Source organism: Diaphorina citri, unplaced genomic scaffold, assembly GCF_000475195.1.
Source record: "Diaphorina citri unplaced genomic scaffold, Diaci psyllid genome assembly version 1.1 scaffold31, whole genome shotgun sequence".
In the NCBI taxonomy this organism is placed as follows: domain Eukaryota; kingdom Metazoa; phylum Arthropoda; class Insecta; order Hemiptera; family Psyllidae; genus Diaphorina; species Diaphorina citri.
Genome location: NW_007377469.1, coordinates 250197 through 273623, shown reverse-complemented (window position 1 = coordinate 273623; position 23427 = coordinate 250197). Strand labels below are relative to the sequence as shown.

At 36.9% G+C, this 23427-nt stretch overlaps 1 protein-coding gene across 1 annotated transcript; it reads left to right on the top strand.

The window, feature by feature from the left end:
- The first annotated feature begins 5592 nt into the window (after window positions 1–5592).
- LOC103511380 (PHD finger protein 19) lies at window positions 5593–22553 on the top strand. The gene is made up of 13 exons (XM_026825093.1): window positions 5593–5687; window positions 7129–7264; window positions 7706–7842; window positions 8309–8360; window positions 9172–9315; window positions 11026–11198; window positions 12388–12580; window positions 13081–13145; window positions 13448–13742; window positions 14416–14574; window positions 15308–15369; window positions 15854–16072; window positions 22167–22553. Exons 2-13 carry the CDS (start codon window positions 7139–7141, stop codon window positions 22426–22428), a joined length of 1887 nt encoding a protein of 628 aa, XP_026680894.1. The 5' UTR covers window positions 5593–5687; window positions 7129–7138; the 3' UTR covers window positions 22429–22553.
- The last annotated feature ends 874 nt before the right edge of the window (window positions 22554–23427 follow it).

Below are 23427 nucleotides of genomic sequence, written 5' to 3'. Positions count from 1 at the left end.
TTTGGTTTTACGCTGGGAAAAGTAACCAATTATTATTACGTAGAGTTGGTATAATAATAAGTTAATCATTGTGAATTCTCCAACACTTTTTTTGTGCTGGTGCATCCCATAATTAAAAGATAGGTAGGTACCTAAAATTGTAAAAAAAAAGAACACCAACAACGAACGTCTATCTATTGTTGAAATATTTAAATAAATGAGAATCGGAACAGGAGATAAGTACACTTGTAGGTACATTACACCTAAAAAAGTATTTAAGCATCCTTCTTGAAAATTGGAGCTCCGACCACATCCACTATTTTGATGGCACTTTGCAGTAGGTACCTATTATTTATCAATGAGCATTTTTGACAAAATAATACCTATAGCGTCTTGAGTGGATGGTGAAGGTATCCAGGAACATTTTTACTTTTAGTTCTTTCTTCATCTTTTTGTTTAATATAAAATTCCATTGTTTGTTTATGACTTACTATTTGTTTATACGTGTCCGAAACCTGGATAAAAAAATCGTCTGACGAAACCTGGATAAAAAAAATTGTCTGACTGACCCAATCCAAGATAAAAAATAAAATAAAATAAAATGTCCAAGCTTTGTCCAACTTATTTATACAAATTATAATTAAACTGTATGCACTTTCAAACCCAACCAGATTCAATATTCAATCAGGAAACAAGGCTATAAAAAAGTGCAGAGGGTTGAGTGCATGTAGAACTGAATGCAACAGTTATTCTGGCCTTGGTTTAATCTTCAGGAAATGATACTGCGAGCTTGAGTTTGTTATTTTCTGTGTTGATCTATGACTATTAGCCTGGCATACAAGTCGTGTTTCTTTTGATACGACTCCTGCCATACTGGTTAGAGAGCCTTTAATAACACGTAAATTATATCTAAGTAATCAATTTAGAGGGGGGGAAATATCTGCTACGGGCCTGTGGCGAATAGATTCCTCGCAGTACGAGGAAAATTGTGCGTAAATTGAAGAAAAAAAGAGCTACCCGCAACTACTCTGATAATTGAGACAAATTGTTCTGATGAGTGATAAGGTTGAGGAAGACTTGAGAGAAAAGGAATGGAGAAGGGAGGAGGCATTAGATAGGAGGGTATGGAGGGGTAGGATAAAGGAGGGTAACGCCGACCCCAAAATAAGATTGGGAAAAGGTGCAGTAATAAAAGGAAAAGAGATTACTGAAAAAGCTCTGACGCGACCAGACCAAGTGCAACTTTGACAGATGCTTTTATCATTACTCCTTTCCTATCATAATGTATAAGTATAGAGACTGATAGTTAGAGTAGTCTGAATGTATTATTTACGTGTTATTAATTTACGTGTTATTAAAGGCTCTCTAACCAGTATGGCAGGAGTCGTACCAAAAGAAACACGACTTGTATGCTAGGCTAATAGTCATAGATCAACACAGAAAATGTATTATTTCCATACAGTCAAATATACCATATGTAGAACGCCCACTACTCTATTTACAATGCCCAAACCCATCCATCAAACTCTGGACATTTTAGTCAAAGTTTAAAACTTATGTGTAGGTACCTGAAGTCTGATGTTTAAACTTTGATAAATTCTAATGGACTCTTCACAGGAGTTTCTCGAATTTGCCATCAAAAATTTTGTCAAAAGAGAACGAATGTGCCATCAAATTCATTACAAGTACATACAAGACAAGTATTGTTTATTCCCCCCCCCCAATACGTTTCTATAGAACACAAAATTACAGTGCCGCAGGCAAAATTTTTGCGAGAAAATTTAAGTTAGCCCCTCAAGGTTGCATACTTTTTTTACTGACCAAAAATTCTTTTTCCATTTTTTAGGCTTTGAAAATTTCCCCTAATACATTTCTATAAAACACAAAATTACAGTGCCACAGGCGAAATTTTTTCGATTTTATCCTGCTCGAATGAAACCAAAAAAATCCCTTTAACACAGCATTCTAAACAAGGTCTCGTGTATTTTGTGGGTTCAATAATATCACAATAGGTATGTACCTACATATTGTCGCAACACGAAAAAAAGAAAAAAAAATAATAATAAAAAAAATAAGAAGAAAAAAAGGCAGGTTAGGTGAAAGATTTCGCCCAGGAGATCCTACTGTCAAAGAGAAGACCATATAATACTTCAATTTACAGCTAGCATTGTAGTTCGGTATCACAAATTGAAAGAAAAAAAATCAACCCCTTTCAATTTCTGCGTTCTTCTATCCTGAGAGTGATTTTTTTAACATATAAAGTATCCGCTTCCTTAATCCATTGAATTTAACTTAAACTGAGATTGCAGCAACGAATGAGTCCCCCCTGTAGACGTATAAAAAGAACCTCTATGAATGAATAATAATAATAAACCTTCAGTTTTTTCTTCTCTCTAGCAGTCTTGACATTGAATTTAAAAGTTGTTGTGTATTATGATGAAACACCCAAGTCCCAACCGCCAGGAAACTTAGTGTGAATATGTGCTCAGTCTGCGATTTTCCGAAGGAAAAAAGAATAGAATATAGTAATATACCTTGTTTATCCTGTTGAAACACCCAAGTCCCAACCGCCAGGAAACTTAGTGTGAATATGTGCTCAGTCTGCGATTTTCCGAAGGAAAAAAGAATAGAATATACCTTGTTTATCCTGCCCTAACAGTTTCCATTCTCAGGGTTGATACTTTGCCACAAAACAGCCAACACATACCTATTTTTCTTGTGAAATCATAACTGGGATATTCGTAAGAATCCTAGACAGAAATTATTACGGATGGTTACAGATGAGTCAGTCACTCCTAGATGTACAAACATATGCATCAAGTCACACTTTCCACAGATCAGACCCCCCCTCCTACAGCCCTCATCCTTGTATTAAAGGCCAACTCTCAAACAGCCCCGACACTCTAATCCCTGCCCGACAACCTTCAGTACATCAGGAACATGATACTAAGAGATAGGGTTCTTAGGGTGAAGAATCCATTTGGCTGAATCTCACCAACCATCATACCAAATTTCTTGTGATAGAGATGTTGACTTAACCTCCTTCACTTACTTGTACAGGGAAGAAAATCTTCATTCTGTAAACCCAACAACAGTGTCCTGGTGTGCAAGTCTTGTTCCAGAGGCTATCATCAACTTTGTCATAAGGTCAGTACGAGTTGTTATTATTGTTTTAGCAGCTTTAGCTTTTGCTGAATGGTGATGGCAGAATGGCTCTTTGTATCAACCATATCAACAAAAGATGTCTAGTACGAGTTGTTATTATTGTTTTAGCAGCTTTAGCTTTTGCTGAATGGTGATGGCAGAATGGCTTTTTGTATCAACCATATTAACAAAAGATGTCCTTTTGTATCAACCATACACTGGTGTAATGGTTTCTAGGCTTGCTCTGTTCAATTGGCTCGTCCATAAATTATGAATTAATAGAAATATAATCTATGAGTCAAAGGTCAAACAGCCCCGACACTCTAATCCCTGTCCGACAACCTTCAGTACGTCAGGAACATGATACTAAGAGATAGGGTTCTTAGGATGAAGAATCCGTTTGGCTGAATCTCACCAACCATCATAGTAAATTTCTTGTGATAGATATGGTGACTTTACCTCTTTCACTTACTTGTGCAGGGAAGAAGTTTCTTAAAGTTACCGAGTCTTTAAGTAGTAGCAGAGATTTTTCTTGACCTACCTACTTACATAGATGAGAATTTGTGTCAGCAGTAATCAGCACCATGAATTCTGGTTAAAGTAAACGCCATTCTTCTGGTGTCATGAAAATATGGTGGAAATGTCTTCAATAATGTATAGTCTTCAGCATTTTGACTTGACTTCCCTAACTTCCCTTTTTTTCAGTTTTTTCTTTTCTAGTTTTCTTGAAATTTTCAAATAAATTTTCTTTTTCCAGTTTCAGAGTTTAGTTCACATTTATTCCGGATTCCGGCAGAGCGCGATGTTTCTAGCCATATGATTACAATGTTGCCATATGTATCGTAATGAAAGTACGGCATCGTACGGTATTTTGGTCTCCTGTACGGTATTTCCCATCACGGTATTTTCGGCAGTTTTGAGTTTCGGCCTTCTTGTCGAGGTACAGTCGACATTTCGTCAGAAAGAAAATTTTCGAACAGAAATACCTAATACCTAACTAGGTACCTATGATTTTGAATATATCTTTAAAAAAAACCTTGACTCCACAGGGGATCGTACCAGAGGTCTCTCGCGTGGTGGAAGCCAATGTGTACAGTGAAGGTTTCTTTTTGGACTGAAACCGTTTCGAAACATTGGTACCTTCGTGCCTTTAAGGAACTTTTTTAGAGTCCCAAGGGAGTCTAGCTGATTTATAGATAGCCTAGGCCTGGGGCTAAGCTAGGTACCTATCGGCTTTTATCGAGATTTGAGAATTGAGTACCTACCTAATATATACCCTAATAGGTACTTGAGTATGTTGGTAGACCTAACCGGCTGGATTCAGGATTGGAGCTCCCCAGGTGGTCATTTTCTGAAAGAAATATAAAGTTCACTGACAAACAAGAAGGGTTGATTTTTTTTTTTTTTAAGAGGTTTGATGGAGGGAACTTGTAACGGTCAAGGTTTTATCGTCCCGAAATCGAAGAGAGAAGAAAGACAGGATAGGAGAAAGCCAGCCGTTCCGAGAACAAACAATATCCGTTCAGGATGAAATCCGCCCCAGGTGATAATCGAACTTGCCTACAATGCTAGACGCGCTACCATGCTACCAACCAAGCTAACAAGGCTAGCGGGTTGATCTGAGTAGGTAGGTAGGTAAGTTAATTTTTTTTTTTTTTCATAATAACTTATAATAGTGCTGCCGTACAAAAGCTTTTGTTACCGGCATTTTAGTAGGATTTCTTGTTTTCCAAGAGATCTGGCAACGTTGGACCCCCTCCTGCCATATTTTGTAAACATTTCGAATACTCTGTGCCATTCTTTTTTCTGTTCTGTGGCTGTGGTTCTCTTTTCGGAAAAAAGAACTTGTTTCGAGCAACCCTCTTGTGTCTTGCTCTATTTTAGTTTATTTTATTTTAGTCTGAGTTTTCGAGTTTTCTAATTGCCCGATTCTTATGTCTAGTTTCGCAGTTCGGTTAGTTACTCTTCAAACTTTCAAGCATCACCGTCAAATCTTTCTCGAGCTCTCGATTTTCTTCTCCCTGTTCCCATCAGAAATTCGTATAGAAAGATCTGTGCTCGGTCTGAATGGAAATTGGTTCTTGTAACTTCAGCGCCTCTTACATGTGAATAACTCTGATAAAATGGCTGACTACTTTTTAACTAAATCTTGGTTTAATTTTTCTATAGTCTCAGTGCTTATTAGGGGAGAACAGTTTCCCCCTTATCATTCCTACTGACCCAACAACCCAGTAAATCTTTTGTTGTATTCCAGAACATGATCTTCAAGATTATTTGTTGATAATCTCACACTGTGATAGGGTCCACTGAGTGTGGAAACACTGTATACTGATGTGCCCCCACACTCTCTGAATTATATCACCACAGGTGATATGAAACTTTGAATTTGGTGGAAAACCAACCAGAGACTTTAGCTCTAAGCTTTTCATGCTGAGTTGAGTCAAGGACTTTCCACTTCTAGGCTGTCAGATTTGGTGGAAAACCAACCAGAGACTTTAGCTCTAAGCTTTTCATGCTGAGTTGAGTCAAGGACTTTCCACTTCTAGGCTGTCAGAAATAATCAGGTAAGTCAAAGTTATAACAATAAAACATCTAGGTATGCTCAAATACAACTAAATGAAAATGCTGAACTAGGAAGTACCTATGAACCTTATACCAAAGTACTTATCTTATCTGATTTTGGTTAGCCTCTCTCGCACAATTACCCTTTCCACTCTCTCCAAACTAGGTATAAGTATAACCCATTCCATTCCAGAAATTATAAGCTGCTATCTAGAATACCTGAAATTATGAGCAATGCTGAAACCTCAACAACAACCATATTAAGTGTGATTGTTACAAACTCCCATAAATGGTACTTTAATCACAAATGAATATTGAATCTGTATCCAATCCATCTAAATTCCTACCTATCTCATTCCAACCCATTCAAGTTTAACCAGTCCTTACCTAAACTGTCTGAAAGAAGTGTTGCAAGAACCATGGTAATCCTACTCATATCAAAATAATATCTATCTACTTATTCAGTAGGTAATGTTATTAATGCTACAAATAGATTAACTTGTATCATTTGAAACTTCAAACCAATTAAGTAGTCTATTTAGACTGGAAATGCTATTTACATCAAGCTTGAAAAGAAGTTGTAATTAGACCAAGTTTAATTTACTGCAAATACCTACTTACTTAAAGGTTAATAAATCTTTCATAAATTTTTCATTATCATGTTATTAATCTTGCATGCTCTTTTCTCTTGGAGACTTAGATATAGCTGTAAAATCTAAATTTCAATTGTTGACTTGAAATCAAAATCAACCATAATAACCTGTGGGAAGTGTTTTGCCAATCTATGCCAAATGAACACAGTAAATATCTAATTGAACCTTTAAATTCTGGAGTACTCAAACAGACAGATACATAATTAAATTGATAGTTTCATGCCCAGGAATTCAATAAGCTTTGTGAATTTGTCTTGAATGTCTAGAAGATTAGCAAAGCTCATTTCCTCACAAACTGAGTCAGTTATCAAGATACATTATAAGCACTTTGTAAATTTCAGAGTGTGGGTAGAGTAACTTTGTGAAATGACCCCTTGATTTGCCATCTTAATCAATTTCAACTATGATGGTAAAAACAAAAGTTCAAACATCTATCTTTTTAGTCTACATTTTAAACAGATGAGCACCTGAAAAAGCATAGATAACTACAAAATCAATTAAGTTGTTTATCAAAGACCATTGAAGTATGTGCCTTGTTATTTTCATGTCCAAGTTGACATGCTTATTATTTTCCATTTATTTATTTGATATTGATCCCTTAATCATTACCCCCAATGTCTGTCCACTTAGGTCTGTCAGAATGGAAGTTGCTCACAAAGCCGATAGCCCTGACAGACCATTGAAGTATGTGCCTTGTTATTTTCATGTCCAAGTTGACATGCTTATTATTTTCCATTTATTTATTTGATATTGATCCCTTATTCATTACCCCCAATGTCTGTCCACTTAGGTCTGTCAGAATGGAAGTTGCTCACAAAGCCGATAGCCCTGATAGCACTACCAAGGAGCGACCCATGTTCAGCGAGGGTGAGGAAGTGCTCGTCAGAATGAAAGAAGGACGCTACTTTTTGGGAACTGTAAACCAGGTATGCCTTTAAAATAAATTGATTGCTTCCATTTGAATAGCTTTAGGAACACAACTCCAGTGGTTGCAGTGGAACTGGATTTAGAGGTGGAGGTTCAATACCGCGAACAAACCGCGGATACCGCGAACAAACCGCGAATACCGCGAACAACCGCAGATACCGCGAACAAACCGCGAATAATCCAAGTCAAGTCATAAATTCATCATCTGAACAAAAGACTATAATACACCTTGTTCTGAATGCTATCATGGGAATGAAAAGTCCCTTCCCCTCTGTAGTATGAGGTGAATTAGAGAATTAGGAATGTCAGTGTGATATTGTACCAATATCTTTAGACAGACGATAAGGATTGGCATGACCACTGACCAGTTTTAGTTCCATACAAATTCACAATCAACTAGCATAGGTATTATATTTCATTTCATTCAAATTCCCTTCCAGATCAATGCTGAAGAAGAGCAATGTCTCGTCAAGTTTGCCGATGGCACTGAGCTGTGGTCCAAATTTGTGGACATCAACTCTACCGCTGTATCAGAGGTGGACGATGTTATGTGTGTCCTGTGTAAATCTTCATTTTGGTAGTGAAAATTTTGACCCGATTACATCACTTTCCTTCCTATAGGATAAGGAAAGTAAAAATGAGGCTAGTGAAATAGATGCCCATGTAACGTGCATTTTTAGTGAATAAGAACTTCAATCAATCTATCAAATCAAATCATTAATTATTTATTCATGGTAAAGCAGATCCTTTTCACAACTTTTGTGGATATCACAGCATTACTAAGTTGCCAATCAATTCACACTTTCAATCATCTTTTTAGACTATTAGTAAGCTGACAGTCTAAATAAAGCACTACTTGTATGTTTAACTTCAAATACTATTTACTCAAGTTATGTTTAACAATGGATACTTACAAGTGTTATTATTCCGACTCGGACTTGTAAGTATTCATTGTTATATTAAACATAACTTCAGTGAATAGTATTTACAAAGGATGTCTAGCGTGGTGACTAGGTTGACCTGGTAATGTCATTCATCATTAGGAATGTCAGTGAAGATGGACTTGCATTCAGACACAGGCAACTCAGAAAAGAAGTTTTACCAATATAGGTATACGTTTTTTCCTTATTTTTATTAGGATCTTAGGTTTATGTCTAGTTTGAATAAATATTTAAATAGACTTTAGTAAAGATTGAAGTCTTCTCCAGAACAGACAAGTCCTTTTTTTTTAAGAGGTTTTGACAGAGGGAACTGTAACTGCTATGGTCTTATCGTCCCGAAATCGAAGAGAGAAGGAAGACAGGATGGAAGAAAGCAGCCGTTCCGAGAACGAACATTATCCCATCAGGATAAAATCCGCCCCGGGCGGGAATCGAACCCGCGGCCTAGCGCTCAAAAGGCAGACGCACTACCAACTAAGCTAACTAGGCTGGCAAGGATGTCTAAATTAAATAAATTCATTCATAGTCTAACTTTAAAGTTTTCTTTCTCTTCTCAGAATTCTCACGAGGTGGCCGGTTGGTTTGACAGAGGGAACTGTAACTGCTATGGTCTTATCGTCCCGAAATCGAAGAGAGAAGGAAGACAGGACAGGAGAAAGCCAGTCGTTCCGAGAACGAACATTATCCCATCAGGATAAAATCCGCCCCGGGCGGGAATCGAACCCGCGGCCTAGCGCTTACAAGGCAGACGCACTACCAACTAAGCTAACTAGGCTGGCGACAAGTCCTTTCTTCAACAAAGTCACAACTTTGGGTTGGGGTTGTGTGTTTTGGGTCACTAGGAAGCTATTTGCTATGAAAACTCATTTCTTTTTATTTTATTCTCGAGTCAAAGCTTTTTGTCAGGAATTATATTTTCAGTGTCTTGATGTTTTATGTAAGTAATTTTTTCTTTGTTCTTACAGCCTGCTGTCAAGGAAGTTAGTTCAATTTGGGAATGCAAAAGATGCTCACAGAATTCTCCATCCTCTTCAAAGCATGTGTCCAAAACCAAGAACTCTAGTTATGAAAAGCCCTTACCCTCTTCTCCTAGTGAATTACCCTATGATGTAAGTTGAACCTTTGGGTGTAATGAAATTATTCTTATTCATTAGTAGATATCACTTATAGTGAAATAATCAATAATGTTAACCATAGCTTTTACTTGGGGTGGAGTAATATCCATAGGTTTCTCTTAGATTTGAAAAAAAAAAAAAACATTGTCTATGGGTCTATTTATAACAGAATCTAGTAGCCTGTGCCTCAGAGGCCTTTACAATCCGCACTGTTCATTCCACAAGCAGGAAAATTTGTGTACTTTTTAGTGGGAAGTGTAAAATATGATGTCAGAATTACTTCATGGAATCACCTTCAAAATCGGTTATGTATGCAGAATGTTTCTTCAAACATGGGGAGTTGTTTCAAACATACTTTACCTGCTTCAAACATACTCTAACTCTTCAAATCACCTTCTTTAAAAATAATTAGAATGATTATCTCGAGCACTTTTGTTCTTGTGAGTCCTAACACATTTCTATTGTGTTCTTCAGCCGGCAAGTTTAGTGTGGTACATGCAGCACAGATTCCAAACCTGTCAAGAGGAGATTGAGCGAGAAGGACATCCGGGTCAATCGAAATGGGGAAGTCAAAAGGAGACGGATTCGGTAAGTATAGGGACGGAAAGGGGCACGGTTGGTCGAGTGGTAACGCGCTTGCTTGCCATGCAGAAGGTCCCGGGTTCAAATCCCACCATCGACAAAAATTTGTACTCGTTTTTCGATTGCAAATATTTCAACGGGTTACTTTCTAGTGTTCTTGATTAAAGTAAACGCCATTCTTCTGGTGTCATGAAAATATGGTGGAAATGTCTTCAATAATGTATAGTCTTCAGCATTTTGACTTGACCTCTCTTTTTTTCAGTTTTTTCTTTTCTTGAAATTTTCTTAATTTTCAAATTTAACAAATTTTCTTTTTGACTTTTTCCAGTTTCAGAGTTTAGTTCACATTTATTCCGGCAGAGCGCGATATTTCCAGCCATATGATTACAATGTTGCCAGATGTATCGTAATGAAAGTACGGCATCGTACGGTATTTCGGTCTCCTGTACGGTATTTCCCATCACGGTATTTTCGGCAGTTTTGGCGTTGGCCTTCTTGTCGAGGTACAGTCGACATTTCGTCAGAAAGAACGGAAATACCTAATACCTAACTATAGGTACCTATGATTTTGAATATATCTATAAAAAAACCTTTACTCCACAGGGGATCGAACCAGAGGTCTCTCGCGTGGTGGAAGCCAATGTGTACTGTGAAGGTTGCTTTTTGGACTGAGGAGCGACCCATGTTCAGCGAGGGTGAGGAAGTGCTCGTCAGAATGAAAGAAGGACGCTACTTTTTGGGAACTGTAAACCAGGTATGCTTTTAAAATAAATTGATTGCTTCCATTTGAATAGCTTTAAGAACACAACTCCAGTGATTGCAGTGGAATTGGATTTAGAGTTCGGTCTGAATGGAAATTGGTTCTTGTAACTTCAGCGCCTCTTACATGTGAATAACTCTGATAAAATGGCTGACTACTTTTTAACTAAGTCTTGGTTTAATTTTTCTATAGTCAATGCAGAATGTTTCTTCAAACATGGGGAGTTGTTTCAAACATACTTTACCTGCTTCAAACATACTCTAACTCTTCAAATCACCTTCTTCAAAAATAATTACTTTAAAAGTAGAATGATTATCTCGAGCTTCTTGTGAGTCCTAACACATTTCTATTGTGTTCTTCAGCCGGCAAGTTTAGTGTGGTACATGCAGCACAGATTTAACACCCAGCAGACCTACTGCTACTGTGGAGCATCTGGCGAGTGGTATCTGAAGATGTTGCAGTGTCTGAGATGTCTTCAATGGTACCACGAGAAGTGCATCCGGGCCTTGTGCTATCCTTTGTACATTGGAGATAGGTATGACACGGGAATCATCCGTTTTTACAATCATAAAGCAGTGGGTAAGCAAAAGCCAGCAAAGATATTGTAGAAAAATAATGGGATGCTCGGGAAAGAATAACCTAATAGTCGATACTTCCTGCATTTGTAAACAACAACAAAGCAGTGGGTAATTATTCAGAAGCCTATAATACTGCTTGTGACTGCTCAAATTGTGAAAGCTCCTTTTTGCGTTTAACCTAACCCTATAATAACACTAGATGTTGCAGTGTCTGAGATGTCTTCAATGGTACCACGAGAAGTGCATCCGGGCCTTGTGCTATCCTTTGTACATTGGAGATAGGTAAGACAGGGGAATCATCCGTTTTTACTATCATCAAGCAGTGGGTAAGCAAAAACCAGCAAAGATATTGTAGAAAAATAATGGGATGCTCGGGAAAGAATGACCTACTAATAGTCGATACTTCCTGCATTTGTAAACATCAACAAAGCAGTGGGTAATCATTCAGAAGCCACGGCAATGATATAGAAAGCTCCTTTTTGTGCGTATCCTAGTCCTATAATACTGCTTGTGACTGCTCAAATTGTGAAAGCTCCTTTTTGCGTTTAACCTAACCCTATAATAACACTGGTCAATGTTCATTTTTCATTCAGTGGCAAAGCTTTTTTATTTTTTTTATTTATTTATTATTATTTTTTTTTTGCGTTTAACCTAACCCTATAATAACACTGGTTACTGTTCATTTGTCATTCAGTGGGAAGGTATAAAACTACAAGGGTTCTCATAGTTGATATCACCGAAATCCTTAATGTAGTGGCTACTAGTATTTTACTCTTTATTTCAGAATAACAGGTACATAACATACATAATTCTCCCAAGGTACTATTGTAACTTCTAAGATAGACCTTTTGGGCCAATACTAGCCGTCAGTATAAATAAGTTTTCTCTTGTGTTCCAGGTTTTACATCTACATTTGCTCTTTTGTATTTATTATTATTATTATTATTTTTGCGTTTAACCTAACCCTATAATAACACTGGTTACTGTTCATCCTTAATGTAGTGGCTACTAGTATTTTACTCTTTATTTCAGAATAACAGGTACATAACATACATAATTCTCCCAAGTTACTATTGTAACTTCTAAGATAGACCTTTTGGGCCAATACTAGCCGTCAGTATAAATAAGTATTCTCTTGTGTTCCAGGTTTTACATCTACATTTGTTCCGTTTGTAACAAGGGCAACGAGTTTCTTCGCCGAGTGGAATTCTCGTGGACAGATCTGGTGCATCTTCTATTGTTTAACTTGACAGCTTACAAAGCCAAGAACAGATTTAGCGAGAACGACATTGTCGAGTATGCTAATTTACATTGGCCTTTCTTACAACTACCACCAAAGGTGAGTGCTAGTCTTTCCATTAGATCTAACTTTTAGTGGGAAACGTCTCTGTTCCCAAGGAATAGAACATATTGTGCAGCTTATAAAGTCAAAACTTAAATCTTTTTTTTTATTATTAAAGAAATATGCTAATTTACATTGGCCTTTTTTACAACTACCACCAAAAGTGAGTGCTTTGTCATAGTGCGAGTTATTAATGAATTAATAACAAAATAAACAGGTAAAACATATCTCATTCTTATCAGTCATACATAAGGGTGATGGTCTCCAGCAGTGTTTAAGTGGCCCATCCTGAACTGCAGTCAACTTTAGGGCCTTTGCTTAGATTCTTAGGACCCCTTTGAAAACTGCTAGATTGGTATAATCGAAGAACGCCGGTAATTTTCTTTGCTTCTGTGCTTGGTAAGGGTCTCGGCTTCGTAAGTAGCTGCTGTGTCGGATACTTGTTTAATTTAATAAGTATGTCTAATACTATGTTGAATTTGTTTTACTTGTTTCAGATTTTCAAAGTTTTAGAATCCTATAGGAAAGAATACATTTTAGAATCTCTTAGAAAAAGCAGTCGGTAAGTGAGACCAAACTTTTTTTACGATTTTCTCTTAAGCTCCTTTGTGGGACCTACAGTTCAGTCTAATGTAAAGTGATTATTTTCACATATGGGGGTCTGAAATAGAGATCTTATTACTTATATGTTCCTGTTGGAGTTTTTTTCGGATTCCATAAAGAAGCTCGCTTCCTATTTTCCCTGAGTTAAAAATACTGCCTCACGAGTACATGCTTAACACAGTCTCAATCCTGCGTAAGAACCAAAAGTACTACACGTATTCCATGAAACCACAGCCTAATTGTTAACGATTCTGTTTCCAGGTTCAAATTTGCCAGCAAGAACGGCACAGCCGGCTGGGGTTTAAGGTTAAGAGTTCCTCCGTCTGTACCTGCCATCACCGTTCCTTCACGCACGCTCAGTGATCAAACCATCAGTCAGCTTCTGCTGGAGAACGACCGTCTCAAGAACGTCAAGTTCTTCATTCCGCCGTCTCGAAATCAGAAGCTGCTAAGTCCGGAAGAGATTCGCACCATCCCGACGAACGGGTTGCACAATTTGCATGTGGACCGGAGCGCCCTGTCTCTGCCCAAGGGAATTTCCACGACTGGTCATAATGTGAGTGTTGTCAACTTTCTTTGGGGGTGATCTAGTGAAGATTTTGTAACTTTGTGAATGTGAGTGTTGTCAACTTTCTTTGGGGGTGATCTAGTGAAGATTTGGTAACTTTGTGAAGCTCCATACCAACAGTAAGAGAGGAATGGTAACTTTTTTTATGGGAGTTTTTTCTTGGTTAGTGTGAAAGGAATAAGTTTGCTTGCACCCATTAAATGTTTACAATAAATAGGATCGCCTAAGCCTGAATTAAACAGTATATCTGACTAGATATAGAAGCTAGAGAGGGATCAAACAGTCTCAGTACCTTGTTTCATCAGTCACAGGATGAAAATGAGTTATTCTATCAATAAAATTTGAATGTTTGCAGAGGTAATAAAACCATTTTTCTTTCCAATCCCAGGTTTGCATCAAATGTATAGCAGATACAAAAAGACATCTTTTCTTTATTCTGCTATCGCCATTCGGCGAAAGCTAAAGCCGCTACAACAACAACAACAAATAGGACCGCCTAAGCCTAAATTAAACAGTATATCTGACTAGATCTAGAAGCTAGAGAGGGATCAAACAGTCTCAGTAAGTACCTTGTTTCATCAGTCACAGGATGAAAATGAGTTATTCTATCAATAAAATTTGAAAGTTTGCATAATAGAACCATTTTTCTTTCCAATCCCAGGTTTGCATCAAGAGTGCCACTCCATACTATCCCGAGTCCAGAGCTGTGATCCTACGTAAAATTAAGCAACAGCAAGGAGGTTGCAGTCGGAATTCATCCTCGTCCAGTAGCCAACAGTGTGAACCTATCAAGATCAGAGTGAAAACCAACAAACTAGAGGTAATGGAAATTCGTCCGAGTAACTTTTGGTAGTGAAAATTTTGACCCGATTACATCACTTTCCTTCCTATAGGATAAGGAAAGTAAAAATGAGGCTAGTGAAATAGATGCCCAAGTAACGTGCATTTTTAGTGAATAAGAACTATCAATCAATCAATCAATCAATCAATCAATCAATCAATCAATCGATCAACCAACCAAATCAAATCAAATCATTTATTCGTGGTAAAACAGAGCCTTTTCACAACTTTTGTGGATATCACAGCATTACTAAGTTGCAATCAATTCACACTTTCAATCATCTTTTAGACTATTAGTAAGCTGACAGTCTAAATAAAGCACTACTTGTATGTTTAACTACTTATATGTTTAACTAAATACTATTTACTCAAGTTTCATTGTTAAACATAACTTCAGTGAATAGTATTTACAAAGGATGTCTATTTTTTTTTTTTTTTTTCAAGAGATCCCGCAGTCTAAGCAAGGTCTCATGTATTTGGTACAATATTTTCAAAAATAAATTACAATAGACCCTTGCTTAAATTTAAAAAAAAAGAGAAAAAAATATATATTATATGTACCTATATAAAACTAAAGCTGAAAAAGGAGAGCAAGAGAAAGAAAAGGAGAAGATGTAAAGGTAATAGCAAAAATTTGTGAGGTCATGGTCGAAGAATAGGGTTATGAGATTAATAGGTACACTACACACTACACAGCACACACAGATTAGTGACCGGATGAAGAGGCAGGCCTTGATGAGGATCTGTCTGTACCTCCCACTCCAGCCACTTCGAGGTGAGTTTCAAATACCGTCATATTTTTTAGTTTCACCGTCCAAATACCGTCATATTTTGAGTCCTTTACCGTCCAAATACCTTCATATATTTTTGAGTCATTATTTCTCAATCAACTCTATGACGTTGTAGTCGAAAGATTAGAAGTGCCACAAAGGGAGTGAGAAAGAAAAAGACCTATGGAAAAGTCGGTAAAGGGCGTAAAAAAGGATTTCCGGGAGAAAAGGGCAAAATAAAGCTGACTGGAAAAGTATAAAGGCTGCCTACAAATTTTACTCTTAATGGTCAAGAATAGGTGAAGAATTTTGTTTACATAATCGAGTTGAAAAATGACCCTTTAGTCCTAGTCCTACGTGGGATTAATAAAAAGATGCATTTACCATTTATGCCAACCCTATTTAAGTATCCTGTTCGCCGCCGGCCCTATTTGAGTAGGAAAAGGCTAAGAAGAAGAAGAATGCATTTTCTCTGTGTTGTTCCTCCAGTGGTGACGAAACTGCCGACGTGAATCCGTGCGAGACGCGAACCAACAAGAGTCTCCTGCAGCTGCTCGGACATCGGGAGGAAACCAAACCTTCCATAGCGTTACCTCTGCCACTCAACCCTGTCATTACGCAGCCACAAGTCAAACCTGTCAAGAGGAGATTGAGCGAGAAGGACATCCGGGTCAATCGAAATGGGGAAGTCAAAAGGAGACGGATTCGGTAAGTCATTAATAATTCTTTCTGGAACACCTTGATTAATGGGCTATCCAGGAATCCAGGTGTGAGCTATTTTCTGGGAACGGAAAGTGTCAAACAAATAGTTCTTGGTCAATTTCACCAACAAACACTTTTTCATTAATAATTCTTTCTGGAACACCTTGATTAATGGGCTATCCAGGAATCCAGGTGTGAGCTATTTTCTGGGAACGGAAAGTGTCAATTCTCTTGAGCAGTTTCCTTTCTAGGTCTAGTTTTGAGCGGGAACATAATTATCCATCCACGAGGTTTTCTATATGTCCAGGGTATTTGTTTACTTAAAATTGATGATTAGGTTATTTTTTTTTTTTTTTTTTTTTTTTTTTTATATTAGCTTTGATTTTTTTTATTTTCCAATTGGGTTAGTTATTGAACTGTGAGAAAGGTCGTAATTGAAAAGCTTTTGATTTCGACAACTTTTCTGGTGTAGTTGATAAACGAGTAACTTGAAAATATAGAATATTTGTAAAAGAGATGGTGGAATTGAACAATATCATTTAAATACATTCAACATCGAGCCAAATATTAACAGAGGGATATTGGTGAAAAGAAAAAGTACAGATTGCTCGCTGATGGCATCAGTTCGAATCTTGGTCTGGATGAAATTATTCTACGACCTCATATAATGAAAACTAATCAACTCACTCGGTTATCAAAGATCAAACTACATACAAAGTAGTAAGGTTTAAAGCCTTCATATTTTTCAAATTCTTACATAATTTTTGAATACGAAAAGGTGTTAGGAAGTGTTGAAAAAATTAAAATAAAAATAGTTAATTTTGTGTTCACGAGTTTACTTTTTCCCCCTTTTATTTTATGTTGCATTTTTTCAAATTATTTTCTCTTATTTTTTTTTTTTAAAAAATTAAAATAAAAATAGTTAATTTTGTGTTCACGAGTTTACTTTTTCCCCCTTTTATTTTATGTTGCATTTTTTCAAATTATTTTTTATTTTTTTCATTTTGTTTATTTCCTTTTCTTTGTCAATTCTGTAATTTTCCGTTCATACCATGTTTTCAATGTACAAACAAAACCCACAATACTGGAGTAACTTTTTAGTTCAGTTAGGATGAGAATTAGATTCGGTTGAAACTTTTATTAGGAACATAAAATCATAATGCAAATTATTTTTCTGTTAAAGTGACTTTTTTTAACTGTGAGAGTCGTTTTCTGTGTAACGTTATTTAGTGTAGAAATATGCATAGATTAATAGTATAGAAATCTATCAAGTGTGCCGGGAGGCGCGCGAACGTCAAGAGCTCGAAGCGCCGCCCGGTAATATATAAACATGAATATTTGTTTGTTTGGTTATTTGTTTGTGTGTGTTTGTTCGAACTTTATGCCTGGCCAAACCGCTCATCCGATTAGCGATGAAACAACTGCTACATTGGACGCTTGTGGTCTGTGTCGTAGCATGCCCATCCCGTAGTATGCCTCTCATCAGCTAAAGTCCACAACAAAGGGTGAGGACACGGATATCGAATAAGCAAGTTGGCGAGATGGCCAATACCTACTCAGGTGCTTAGGTCCGAGTCGAAAGGTTCAGTTTAAAATGTCTCAGCATTCTCGGAGATAAACGTTCCGACGGATCGCGGTCTGTCAGGCGGTCTGAGCGTGAATGACGGGCATGAGTGGCAGAAAATCTCAAACGGTCTGACAGGCCTAGGTCTAAACCTTTTTCCTCCACACACTTTCCGACTGTCCTGACAGACCGCGGCCTGAGTGTGAGCAGCTGGAATTAAACTTTAGAGCTGATTTTGAGCAAATTACTTAGACGACTAAATCTTATAAAAAAAACAATATGTACCTATATAAAACTAAAGCTGAAAAAGGAGAGCAAGAGAAAGAAAAGGAGAAGATGTAAAGGTAATAGCAAAGATTTGTGAGGTCATGGTCGAAGAATAGGGTTATGAGATTAATAGGTACACTACACATCACACAGCATCACTACTCTCTCACACTCACTCGGATTGACCCCCCGCACTTACCACACACACACACACACACCGCCTATACGCCTTGTGCCTACTTCCTGCTCCGGGGAGGATAGGGGAGAGGCAGAAGTATAGGGACGGAAAGGCTGTCCGAGGGCCTGGGTTTGATCCCAGCCGAGGTATAGAATTATGTCTACAACATTGCTTAAGAATTTGATAACAATGATAGTAGTAGCCAACTGCTGGAGTAAAGAGACTCTTTCGTAGTATTCGATGTTTGTAGTAAAGAGGCTTGTTTAGACTGCAGGAGTAAACGGACTTTTCAGTATCATTCTGGCAGGATAAACAAGGTATATTCTATTCTTTACTTAAATTATTTCATTCTATTCCAGCAGCCTAGCTAGCTTGTAGGTAGGATAGCGCGTCTTGCCTTGTAAGAACTAGAGCGCAGGTTCGAGTTCCGCCTGAGCTGGATTTCCTGTCCTCCTTCGCTCTTTGATTTTGAAACGACAAGACCTTTGTTAGTTTCCTCTATCAAGCCTCTTTAGAAAAGGCACTATTATGTTCTCTCCAATAGGTGCTTCTCTTGTTTCTATATTCAGTAGAACTTTAATGTATATTTTTAACAGCCATGTAAACGAGTACCTTCTTGAAATGTGTAGCTGCAGCACTTGTTAGGCAATATTACTTAGGCATACTTTTAGTAGTAGAATGGGCAAATAATTAATCTTCCTCTTTTTGTATCTTTCTACTTGCATATTTTTCTAGTTTATCAAATTTAACAGTAGAAATAGGAAACGCTTCAGTGTTATAGATAAATCTGATGGATTAAAGATGAAATTACTTTAGTTACTTTTTTGAGTTCCCTTTTAAAATACGAGTAAGTCCCCAGTCACCTACACGTACCGCTTAAATAGATTGCCAAATGCTGTTCACTTGTCAAATCAACTGAAATATAAATCCTCAATAAGAGTACAGTATGAAGGCATGAAATTAAATGAAGTACATTATTCATAAAGTATTTCTGGCTAAAGGTGGCGTTCCGATCCTAGCTGCCGGGTCGCGCGACCCGGTCGCGCTGCCGAGCTGTGCGACCGCTGCCTACTGCTTCCTATGTATTCTTATGAAGTACTTTCCGAACCAAGCTGCTGGGTCGCGCTGCCCTGTCGCTCTGAGAGCAGTGTGGTCACCTGGTCGTGAGGTTTTCATGTGATTTAAAATACTATTTTTGTAATACTTTGTTCGACTGGAAGTTTGTAATGGAAGTCGCGCGACCCGGCCGCTATGATCGGAACGCCACCTTTATGGCGCGACCAGGCAGCTCGGTCGTGCGACCCGGCAGCTAGGATCGGAACGCCACCTTGTGTAACGTTATTTAGTGTAGAAATATGCATAGATTAATAGTATAGAAATCTATCAAGTGTGCCGGGAGGCGCGCGAACGTCAAGAGTTCGAAGCGCCGCCCGGTAATATATAAACATGAATATTTGTTTGTTTGGTTATTTGTTTGTGTGTGCGTGTTTGTTCGAACTTTATGCCTGGCTAAACCGTTCATCCGATTGCTATGAAACTTTGTTAACTTATTGCTTGCACTCCCTGAAGGTTATAGGCTATTTTCCGGTTCGTTTTTGTTAAGCTACGCCGAGCAAGACCACTAAATGGATGAGTGTTTCGGATAGTTGTAGATAAAATTATCCATCCATACAATACAACATGATATGATACAATCAGACTGTTTGACGATTTGGTGTACACTTGAAATAAAATTCCTTTCAACCAATGATAAATTTCATCTGTGTTACATATTACCCCTACTTTTCCCAATTTTCCCCAAAAGAATATTATTGAAATTGAATGAAAGTTAATGATAAAAGGGTGAGGTCGAAGTTTCTCCTCGAGGATTCTCTTCAACCTAATAATTTCAGCTGGTAAAGTTTTCCAGTATTTCGTTCTCATCTGAACTATTCTTCTCTCCAATAGGTGCTTCTCTTGTTTCTATATTCAGTAGAACTTTAATGTATATTTTTAACAGCCATGTAAACGAGTACCTTCTTGTAATGTGTAGCTGCAGCACTTGTTAGGCAATATTACTTAGGCATACTTTTAGTAGTAGAATGGGCAAATAAATAATCTTCCTCTTTTTGTATCTTTCTACTTGCATATTTTTCTAGTTTATCAAATTAAACAGTAGAAATAGGAAACGCTTCAGTGTTATAGATAAATCTGATGGATTAAAGATGAAATTACTTTAGTTACTTCTTTGAGTTCCCTTTTAAAATACGAGTAAGTCCCCAGTCACCTACACGTACCGCTTAAATAGATTGCCAAATGTTGTTCACTTGTCAAATCAACTGAAATATATAAGTCCTCAATAAGAGAACAGTATGAAGGCATGAAATTAAATGAAGTATTCATAAAGTATTTCTGGCTAAGATCAAACTGGTTATGCATATGCTAGTCATTTTTGAATAGAAAAAATCTGAGAGTTATCTTCACTGCCAGTGAGGGAGGAGCAACTTGGTATCCAAAATAATTTCATTTTAATTAGGTGCCTATTGAAATCAATTTGCTTTCTCCCCCCCATGCGTATGATGATCAATAGCACTTTTTATAGATACTTTATGTGAAGGTACAAATAATTTATTTTCTTCTTTTTTTTTAATTTGATTAAATTCTAGGCTCTTTTTTTCACTAACTTGAAGTAATTCCATTTACTTTGGTCACATTTGGCCAATGTATTATAATGCCAAGGGTTTCTGTCTTGTACAACTAAGTCTATAGGGGTTATGTTGTACTTTGAAAACTTTCTTTTTCTATTCAGAGCTAAACAACTATGTTAAAGGTATGGGTTCTCTTTCTTACTGTGTACAAACTACTGTCAACATCTTTCATCATCTTCTTAAATCTATCTCTCTGAATATGTACTGATTAACTGATTGTAAAAAATTGCTAACATTTCCTTAGTTTTTGGTTCTCCTGTTATGTCGGTTCCAAGTTTGCACATAACTCTAAAAGTTCTCTTTTAATTTATAAAAAGAGTATAAAAGTAACTAAATATTATTTCTAGTTTCTGAAATAAGCTGATTAGAAGAAATTTAACGTAAATTTAATTTTTTGTCCTCAAGACAACTGTTTTCTTATTTTAAATTGACTAAATACAACATCAGCATTGTAATCAATTGAAATAAGTAATGATATCAAAGATCTAAATAATTCTTACAAGTAATTTATCACTTATTTATTATTTTTATTTGAAATTTTGTTGATAAGACTGATATACACTGCCCTATATTTTTTCTCTTTTGATTTTCTTATTTTTCCTTTGTGTATTTTGTATAGTTTATTACAAATTTGTAATAATAATAGAATGTAAATTGAAGTTGGTGGCTAAGGTATGAATCTGATTTTAATCTAATAGACGAAAGTTTGTCTTATACCACGGAAGATGACGGAAAAGTAGTAAAATATTAGAAATTTCAATTGTCATTTCAGGTTTTCTTAGCGTCTGCATTTGTCTCTAAGATATTATTTCCTAAATATTTTACTAAAAGTGGTCCAGTAAAATTCTTCCTAACATTTAAGAAGAATCAAAGTTGAACAAACCTGAAATTATGCATATTTTCCTGAAAAGCAGGCAGCATTATTTGGAACGGCGGTGAAACACCATCTTAAAAAAAAAAAAAGGCTGTCCGAGGGCCTGGGTTCGATCCCAGCCGAGGTAAGGAATTATGTCTACAACATTGCTTAAGAATTTGATAACAATGATAGTAGCAGCTAACTGCTGGAGTAAAGAGACATTCGTTGTATTCGATGTTTGTAGTAAAGAGGCTTGTTTAGACTGCTGGGGTAAAGGGACTTTTCAGTATCATTCTGGCAGGATAAACAAGGTATATACTATTCTTTACTTAAATTATTTCATTCTATTCCAGCAGCCTAGCTAGCTTGTAGGTAGGATAGCGCGTCTTGCCTTGTAAGAACTAGAGCGCAGGTTCGACCTCCACCTGAGCTGGATTTCCTGTCCTCCTTCGCTCTTTGATTTTGAAACGACAAGACCTCATTGGTTAGTTTCCTCTATCAAGCCTCTTTAGAAAAGGCACTATTATTATTACTTTTCTCATTCGCAGACGCCAATGCACGCTGCAACAACCAAAACTGGAGCCGATAGCGGGCGGCTCGGCCAGTGCCCAGCTGATCACCTCGGAGTATGCCCACGTCAGCTATTCAGCCTCCCCCTACTCCAACGAAGACCTAAGAGCCGCCGTGTACGAGTATTTCAGCGCTTCCAATCGCATTGCCATGGGAGAGAGGTTTCGGATTCGGGGCAAGCGAGTGCTGAGCGACGGAAAAGTGCAGTGGTTTATCGAATGGAAGAGCTGCCTCACTTAGTGGTTCTGGTAAGGTGGTTTGGTGGCAGGAGATATATGGTCAATATTATTAGTTTTTTTTTATCTTGACCATAACAAGGGTTTCGGCGCAAGCTGAATTGACCAGGTCATTCATTTATTTGATGACTAAAACATTATTTGGTGTCATAGTTTATGTTAGAGAACGATAGAACACCAAATATCGGTTCTATAATGCTTTTGAGAAATTTGGTTGTGCATATAATGCTGAAAATGCTACTAACTCATTTCAAAGAGCCAGATCATGTAAAACTGTCATAACCCTAACTTGTAGTTTATTAAAGAGTAAAGACATGTTTCTTCTTTAAAAACTTCGATATCTAATAGACTTTTCAAATTTTGACATTTTTTCAACAATATTAATGTAGGGGAAATGATCTGAAAATTTCTTTCCATTGCTTTATTCCTAAGGAAGAAGATTAAAACGAGCAAATTCAAGTGAATTACTCATATTGAATATAACTACAACTGTTTTTAGTTTATTTGATCTTGAATAAAGTTTTTGGGTCTTGTAAAATACTACTTGCGTATTTATTTAACCTTTCTTTCATTTACCTGTTTTAGCACGAGAAATAAAAAAGAAATAATTATGTTCTCCATTTATCTCCTGATCAAGTGATCATAATATAAATGACTAGTAAAATAGACTGGTATTGAGTCAAAACATCCCTTGATTCCAGCTACATATTTCGAGCTTGTAATTTCTGCACATCCACCAAAATGTGGAATCCACAGACTCAATATAACTACAACTGTTTTTAGTTTATTTGATCTTGAATAAAGTTTTTGGGTCTTGTAAAATACTACTTGCGTATTTATTTAACCTTTATTTCCTTTACCTGTTTTAGCACGAGAAATAAAAATAAATAATTATGTTCTCCATTTATCAGCACTTCTTGTATCCTGATCAAGTGATCATAATATAAATGACTAGTAAAATAGAGATAGACTGGCATTGAGTCAAAACAACCCTTGATTCCAG

Bases quoted from the DNA above. Each gene is read 5' to 3' on its own strand.
- LOC103511380 (XM_026825093.1), top strand. From the start codon at position 7,139: ATGGAAGTTGCTCACAAAGCCGATAGCCCTGATAGCACTACCAAGGAG. The intron at 7,265-7,705 runs GTATGCCTTTAA...ATTCCCTTCCAG, and splicing joins TTTTGGGAACTGTAAACCAG to ATCAATGCTGAAGAAGAGCA. The intron at 13,146-13,447 runs GTAAGTGAGACC...TTCTGTTTCCAG, and splicing joins TCTCTTAGAAAAAGCAGTCG to GTTCAAATTTGCCAGCAAGA.